Here is a 9041-nt window from a genome sequence, read left to right as displayed (position 1 = left end):
TAAAAGTTCCATGATTGTTCCCATTAGCATTTGAGTGTCTTTTAACTAATCGTGGTTGTCTCCCGGTCTGCAAAGTTGTTTGTTTTTAATCCCATCTTTCCAGCACCAAAAAGCTAAAAGACAAATTTGGCAAAAAGCAAGGGAACATAGTTGAGCATCTAGCGACTAAAGAGACAGATATTTCTCTTATTGGCGGAGACCAAACAGAGAACTAAAAGGAGACTGAACATTGGATCTAATCAGGTGAATGCAAACACAAATTTAAAACTAGACTTCTGCTCCTCCTTTTGGCTCTATTTTCAGGTGACTTTGACCAGTCACTGGTTGGTAGGATAGTTGATAGTTGAGTTTCAGTCACAAAACATAAGTATTCGATGAATGGGAATGAGACTCAACAAACTAACGTGAAAAAGGGCGACAAAAATCGACTAAAACATGATTAAGTTGGTCTCAAAATATATTTTATCATGTAATATTATTAAAAACACAGGAAAATAGTTTGAAAGCCACTAATGCTCATATACATATTAATTTAAACGAACAATACCCACAGCATTCAAGTCTCCTCTTCACTATCATAATGCCAGGCTGGTTGTTCTTCCGGCTCATGTGTTCAATACACATCACAGTTCCATTGCACCATCATCCAGTTTAACTCCATATGGTCCCGTCTTACCAGCTGGGTCAACATGTAAATGGTCATGCAATTTGTGTTATTGTTTAAATACTTCAAAGTGCTCACATTAGAAACTATAACGCGCTGATGGTGCGGCCCTCTGCCGACGTTAGAAATGTGGTGGATTTCAGAGAAGGATGCCCTCTACTGCCCTCCACATGAAGGTATTCCAGTCTTTTAAATCCCTCCGGCGTCTCTAGAAGTCATCATCATAGTCAGTGTTTGTGAGGCTGCTGTCAGGGAGCGCATAAACAGATTTGCTCTTTTTCTTCCTGGCAGCTGCTCCCATCTTTGCAGGCTGTTGACTCCCAGAGAAGGACAAGTAAGCAGCGATGCTGTTTCGGACTCCGTAGCTCACCATGTTGTCGGTGCAGCTCTCTGTGCTGACCAGTTGGCTCCTGTTAAGAGAGAAGATTAAAAAATGAGAACAGGGCATCTTAGAATTGCAGTTTCCTTTGTGTTTTTTCAGATTAAATAAACAATTTTGATAATTGCTTAGATATATTTGGTTCCAGTCTGAAGACTTGCTGCCTTTTGCTCTCATATATGATAAATAATAAGTAAATTCAATATCTTTGGATTTTTGAGTGTGGGTCGGATAAAAAAAAGGCATTTCGCAGGACTGGGATTTTTTTGGGACATTGTGGCCAAAATGTGGTGCACCAAGGCCAAAACCGTTGGTGAAATAACAATAAGTGATAATTATATTGATTGCAGAAAAAAAGTATTAGTACAATTACTAATAATTAGCCTGATCAGCCACTGTCATTAATTTATACAAACACAACAAGATCATAAACTATGTCAATATCAGACAACCTTATCACAGCATAACTAGTTAGCAGCTAACTAGTGTTTCTTTAATGGTGACAAAACATTAAAAAATATACAGTCAATAATAGTATTAGTTTGAATTAAACAGAGGCACCAACACCAAACCCCTTTTAAGAAATATGACATATTAACCAATCTTTTATCTGTGTGCAAAAACTCATAACTCTAGAGACACAAGATAAAAGACATCATAAGCCAACAGTCTCTCTGTTCAGCATCAATATGATCCAAAGATAAATTGTATTTCTGTACAAACTCGTTACGAACAAACTCGTTGAGTAGCTGTGCTATTTTAGTGGGAGAAGACTGTAAATAAAGAGACAAATTGTTTTAGTAATTAAGTTTTCTCACTAAAAAGTGCTGGTTGTAAACACTGTTTACTGTCCATCTATCATGTGTGTGATGGTATATGGTATTTGGTATGGTTAGTTTTTTCAGTTATTACCAAAGTTTGTTGCTTTCTGTTTGGTGCTGATAATGTAACAGCCTAATCTTATTAATCTATATTAATCTATATTCTTACATCTGATCTTGGCTATTTCATCATACAGTAAAAGACAATAATCTGCCGTAATCATTTCGCAAAGTCATGCTGACAGACTAAAGTCGGTAAATGTCGTCAGCAACCCTCTGTTGTACCTGTCAACTTTCTTCCAGTCAAAGTTGCGTCTCATGACAACAGGCGGACCATCAGGAATTGCGTCTAATGGTACGGTTGTGCCCGACAGACAGGGGGAAGTTAATGCACAACACAGGCCATCAGCAAAGTCTGAAAAAAATGACAAGGGTAGGGGAAGTAAAGTATTACTCATAAACTTAGAAACAAACACAGAACAAATGTTGCATAATTTGCATGAACTGCTCTCACACTCTACTGCTCAGGCAAATACAAGGCAAACTTGTGAAGAGGGTGCTTTGGGAATCCATATTGGCCTAAAATAGCTGCATTACAGCAAATAATACTAGCGTTTCTCAGTGTGTACGCACCAGTGGTCGTTATCAAATGTGCATATTGTATCTCAATTTCCTGTTTTGTTTCAAAAATGTTCTGTCAGAACAGGAAATATATCGTCAACCACTGATAAGAAATGGTTCTATATTAAGAATACAACACATTATTTTCATTTCTAAAGTACATGTGATTGCCTGTTTGTGTGCCTGTGTAATGCTCTAAATGTCATGATGATTGTTTCCTTTTTTGTTTTAGGCAAATGTCCTCGCGCATCAAGTGTTTGTGCAACTACCCACCAGAGTAGTGGTTGATCATGTCTTCAAGGCACTGGAAAGTGAGTCGCGGGGAGATGTAGTACCAGCTGTTGTCCAGTCTGAAGATACGATAGTGCTTTACGATCCTGTGCTTCACTGACAGAGAATACAGACCTGAGGGTACAACACACACCACACACTTAACAATGAGCTTTCAATCAGGACACCAAGCTGCTCTGTTCTAAAAAAAACACAAGCATATAATTGTATCATATCTCTGTAATTTCACTGGAATCCAAGCACATAAAAATGTAAAAGCAGAAGTGATGGAAATGTCAATCCAGTATTTTGTGTATTGTGTGCATGAAATGTTTCAAATCAAAAGATGACCAACAGAATCTGTCAGGGGAGAGTCCACTTTAAAATCCCCCTGATGCATTTCTTTGAAGAATTTGTGAAGGAAATTGTTGAGAAATGAGCACGTCTTAAGTCTAAAAAAAGGACAATCTGTGTTTTGTGTTTGTTTGTTTGTTTGTTTGATTTTTTTGAGCAAGTGAGCAAAACTTTATTTATATAGCACATGTCGTTCCAAGTGGATGCACAATACGCTGCACAGAGCTCGAGACATGAAAGTTGCAGCCACAGAAACTGCGCTGATGTAAAATAGTTGGCGTAAAATCAACACAGTTAAAACAGATGCATAAAAATACACAACTTCAAAAGCAACAGGGATTAAAAATAAAATAACATAAATTAAGAACAGTAACCGACCAGTAAAGAAAAAAAAAGTTATGCGCAACACTATTTACTGGCTAAGGGCAGAGACTCCAGGAAATAAGGAAATAAGATTAAATAAAACAATAGTGATATGTATCAGCAATAGACAGACATCACTAAATAGTCTCATTTAAATGCATTAAATGCAAATGGACATGAAAGCAAAATGGGTGCAGATGGTAAGGAAACTGTTAGTAAAAAAGCACAGGTCAACCATATTCCCCGTCAGCCTTCATTAATAATTTGGTTAAATAAAAAACAAATGGTTTAATTCAACCTCTTTTCTGCTCCTTATTAAAGCTAATAAAAACCATCAACAATAGTCATCAATAATAATCAATATTGACTGTAATTAAACATTTTTATCATGCGGATTTTAGCAACAATATCAGCCCGATGATGCGTTAATTTTTGAGCTTTAGAGGTAGATTTTGTCACATTTAGGCAGAGCCAGACTAGCTGTTTTACCCTATTTCCAGTCTTTGAGATCAGCTAAACTCACCAGCTGCTGTACTGTAAATTATTTTAAGCTGGTTCAACTTAAAAATGAAACTTCCCTCGCTGCTATATAAATGTGACTTAACTGAATATAAGTCATCTAATGAGTTTTGGAAATATAAAACTAACTGAGTTCAGTGAAGTCCAATAAGCTTGAGATATTGAGTTGAATCAAATAAGTGTACAGGGATAACAAATAAATTTGATACTAACCTGAATTATGGTTCGTATTGTTTTCATTATTATGATATGAAACAACCATGATTTATCTAACATGCATTATAGACAGACAGAAAGTTTCCATCATGTATATTTTCTTCTTCTTCTTTCAGACTTTTTTTTTTTTTGGTGGGGGGGGGGGGTTGTCTCTACAGACAGATCCTCTACATGCTTTGAAACTAGATCTCATCTTGCCTCTGTTTGCCTCTCGTCTTAACATCACCCTGATCTAATCTCTGCAGATGCTTACATGTTGACAAGCATTTAATTTCCTATGCAGACTCTACAATCTAACCTTTAGCTACAGAAAGCCACAGTCAAACCAAACTGAAAGATCTGATTGCACTCTCTGCTGTAAGTAAACGGACTCACCCCTCTCCCTGGAGCTCTCTCGCACCAGGAAGGAGCCCACTCTGTTCCCAGGTAGACAGAGCAGCTCCTCGGCCTTCTGCCTCTCTATGCCCTCAAACAGCCAGCTGAGACAACAAAAAACACCGGATCACAATATATACTTGTTGCTTACAAAAAGTGCACTTAAAGCTGTACTTAAGTGTACTTTGAGCACAAAGCGTACAAAATTAGCCGCTCCAAAATAAAGAACTTAAAATTAACCAATCATTAACACACTTTAAGTATGTTGATGATTAGTCTGTCACTAAAGTATGCTAAAATTATATGTATATTTATCTGTCACCAGGGATAACCTTGAAATCAACACATACAACACATAACACATGACTAATATCTTCTGTTAATGACATCTTCCTGTTACCTCCCAAACCACAGAGACTTAGATAGAGCAGTGGAAATAGATGCATTTGTTGGATGACATTGTCAGTTTAATTTTACTTACCCATGGTACACTTTTGCCACGTGGCTGTTGGGTATGTAGTTCTCCTTTCCTGTTTGGACAGAGCGGACTCTCCACCAGTAAGCCTCCCTGACCACAGTAAACATGCAAAGAGGAATCAAACACTGACCTTTTTATGTGAGCACTTCTCTATTTTACAAACCTAAAGCATGAACTAATAAACAGCCCTTTTTTTTGTTACATTTTATTTTGACATTTGTCTGCCAAATGTGTGTTTAGATAAGAATACGGCATTTTTTTAAAACCAAGAAAACAAAGAAACAAACAAAATAATGATCGTACTGAGCAACGACTCTGAGCTTCTCTCCTATCCTGTAGATGGGCTCGCTGATTTCGGGAGACGGGTAGTCCTGAAGCACCACCACCGTATCGTCGTCCAGAGCTGCCAAGAACAATATTTACAACATTTACAAAGACAGCCGAATGTTGCTGCTCAGACATCACGATTTAGAAAAGATGTCTCGGACCAAACCTCAGAAATGACTGTTGTTATTTTTAATTGCAGCTTTCAATATCACATCTCTGATACCATCTGACTGTTTACATAGCTGCGCTTATTGTAACAAATAAATAAATATCATCTGGTAAACACAAGGTTTGTGTGCAGGGACGCTGCTAAATGTAGTGGAAATGACACACTTTTTAATTAAAAGAGTGCCTGACTGCTGTTAATGCACTGTAAAAAAAAAAAAAAAAAAAAGTTTGAATTTAATGGTAGTGTTGTCAAAAATAATATATAAATAAAGTATTGATATATCTATGAATATCGATACTGAATATTTGAAATGCTTTCAATACTCTCTTTTTGAGGTATCAACATTCCAGTCCAGGCTGCACTGAACTCATTTTTCTCTCAGACAGTTAACAAACAACTTGATTCAACTTCTTCTTGTTGCTCAGCTCATTTGCTGTATCAATTGTCATGTTATAACCATGTGTTATTTATCTTTTCAATAAAAATCTGAAATTTTATGCCCTTAATATTGACCTAATTTCTCCCCGTGGACAAAATGCTGTTGAATATGGATATTTTCCTGGTCCAGTATCGTGACAACACTACTTAAAGGTGTCCAGGCTGCCGTAAAACTTAAAGTTGACTGAATTTGCAAAGACAAGTTAAGGTTATTTTGTAATGATTGAATTCACTTGAGAAAACATCTGTGACTCTTAAGTCACACTAACAAACATTACGAAACGATTTGATTTCTCCTTACATTTTCTCAATTTGAAGAGCCAGTTCTTCATTTCACACAAAAAACTTGGCTTCTGTTGGAGTTTTAACTCCCAAACAATGCATGCTGGGAAGTCAGCTAATGTGCTAATGATGTGTCTTCATAAACTCAGTTTAATAAGTTGATTGAACTTTGTACAGTACATTTATTCCAGTCATCATTTCAAATTAGAAGAATTTATGTTTTTAAGTTCAGAAATGTTCTGATTTTTAATTTTAAGTTCAATTAACTTGAACAAAAAAAAAAATCTATACTTGTGTTAAATTTAAAAGAAACAATTAGTTGATTCCACTAAAAATTCCTGTATGAGTATGTATGAGTTTTTACAGTTGGACATGCCATGGAGAAAGCTTTCATTGCGCACTTTCCAAAAATACTATAATTACAAAACAAATGTTATTTTAAACATTTCTATATGATCTTACCTTTTGGAGAGTTGTCACGGTTGTCCGTGTTGACCTTGTCTCTGGCAGCCACACCTCGCATCATATTCCCCATCCTCCAGCTTTAAGTCAGAGAGATAATGTGAATGTCCCCTCTAATTTTCCACTCATGCGCTTATCTGTATTTTTTATACTTCTAGACTTATCGGCTGCTGCACCGTGAAGGTTGTGACTTCCTATAAGCTGACCATTGAACACTGAAAACTGATAGACTCCTTACAGAATGGGGAAGCTGTGGCCAGATGCTATCAGACTCAATTTTCCATTGCAGCACCTAGCTCTATGTACTGACATTGTTTAATGATATTGAATTCACATGTTGCAAAATTCTTTCCCCAAATTGCAGAGTCATGTTACATAATTCACATAATGATAAATCAATAATACATGCATTTCAACACATCCTGCCTGTGTGTCGCAAATTTCTGAAGTTGCATCACAGTATTCAGTTGACAGCATGGAGCAATAACAGTTCTCATGATAAAGAACCTAGAAGTGGTACGTAGCAAAAACAGTTGATGTGTTCAATGTAGGCAAATACCTGTAGGGTTTGTAGCTCGCCTGCTGTGATGGCATCAACTGTGCTGAGAGAAATGAAGGCCCCAACAGGGCATGGCGGCGGCAGCAGCGGCGGCAGCAGAGTCTGATACTAGAGAAGTACCATGTTCACAAGCGCTTACAGCAATGACCTGTCACAGACTGTGGCGACAGCACTGCATCACACTGCAAACTCACTTCCTGTAATGAAATGAGGAAGAGGGCCAGCAAAAGTGTTGTTGAGACACCCAAAAACAGATCATGAAATGAGAGCGGACACAACAGGCCCCTAGATATGATTATTTAGCATAACTGAAAGCACTTTTACAGGCTATTTTTTAAAAAAAACATTTTTAACATTCATAATTCATCTAGAAGTATGTCTAAATGTTTTGTTGTGGTAATGTTCCAGTACATTATTTTCTATCCAATAACCTGTTATTTGTTTAGTAGTTGTTATGTTATTGTTATTTCTTTGCTTATTGTTATTTCTTTGCTTTATGGGAGGGTTATGCTCATATGTCTTGGCTGGGACCAGCAGACAACTACTAGAGACTCCAGGAAGTTACTGGTGCCTGAAATAACTGCTCCCTGAAAGATACTGTAGTTACCTCGTACTGGAACTTCCTTAAGTTACTCTGTTCCCATGTTTCCATGCACTGCACTGCACTAAGTTAACTGGCTGCTGGCTGTAGTTTAATATCCAGCGTACAGATATGAGAATGATGTCCATCATCTCATCCATCTCTCAGTATAAAAGTGAATAACATCCAGGTCGCACAGGCTGCATGAGCAAAGTGGCTGCAGCCCCACTTCTAGAGATTGTAGAGATTCAGCGTCTAGCCTGTTTTTTCCTATGTGACGTGTGCAGTTCTGTGCGAAAATAGACAGTGAAAATGATCTGTTGATAGTCATATCAACATCAGGCTAGCAATGTGACACATTTCACTACATTTTCGATGTCTTTATCTGCAGAATATATATCACAGACATAAAAAAAACATTAGCATTGGCTGTATTTTTTCCACTGTGCTCTCTCTTTTCTTATCTTCAAATCTCTCTTGCAACCTCAACGTGGAAAGATAGGGCTGGCATGAGCAACGCCGAAGCAGAAACGCTGTCTGTGTGGAGAACACAGGTGTGTGAGCTGCAGTTTAGCAAGGTAGCTGTCACACACAGGTACATGCAGCCAGTGTGGACCAAGCATGAGTATTTTTCCAATAATTTAATTTAGTTTAACTGAAGAAGTAATCAGCAGATTAATCTGAAATGAAAACTGCAGTACATGAGATATATTAAAGGAATCAGTATAACCCCCTGTCAGTGGCTGTGTTCAAGCATTTAAACCATTTGTGTTTTTACAGTAGAAGAAAACTGAATTCCTCTTTCACATTGGCCATCAGAAATGAGCACAAGATAAAATATAGCAATCATTTAAAAAATAGTTTGAGTCAGACAGACAGCTTGGCTGGTGCAGCAGAAGTCCATGGTGTCATTAATCTATAAATGTGCTGAGAGTAACTGGAATTGTGTTGGTGTTATCTTTAGCTGTTGTGTTTATCTGGTATTTAAAAGTATCCCAGAATGACACTGCTGAAGTTTCAAATTAGGGAACCGAAAACCAATCAGTTTCAGATCCAGTACATCACAGTCTGTATGAAATCTCTATCTGAAGATGTTCAAAGCTGTGTGTATCAGGAATAAAAATGTGTAGTGTGTGCATGATATATCTGACAAACCACTGCTGA

At 37.3% G+C, this 9041-nt stretch overlaps 1 protein-coding gene across 1 annotated transcript; it reads right to left on the bottom strand.

The window, feature by feature from the left end:
- Positions 1–561: 561 nt before the first annotated feature.
- On the bottom strand, positions 562–7384 carry sla1a (Src like adaptor 1a). Its single transcript, XM_084739796.1, has 8 exons — positions 7298–7384; positions 6739–6818; positions 5364–5463; positions 5064–5150; positions 4583–4686; positions 2759–2890; positions 2150–2279; positions 562–1074 (listed from the first exon to the last, which is right to left on the bottom strand). Exons 1-8 carry the CDS (start codon positions 7330–7332, stop codon positions 873–875), a joined length of 870 nt encoding a protein of 289 aa, XP_084595922.1. The 5' UTR covers positions 7333–7384; the 3' UTR covers positions 562–872.
- Between the last annotated feature and the right edge of the window lie 1657 nt (positions 7385–9041).

The sequence above is a fragment of the Lutjanus erythropterus genome, chromosome 16 (assembly GCF_056507025.1).
Source record: "Lutjanus erythropterus isolate fLutEry1 chromosome 16, fLutEry1.hap2, whole genome shotgun sequence".
NCBI lineage: Eukaryota > Metazoa > Chordata > Actinopteri > Lutjaniformes > Lutjanidae > Lutjanus > Lutjanus erythropterus.
Note: the sequence above shows the minus strand (reverse complement) of the source record. Positions and strands in the feature narration are given on the sequence as shown.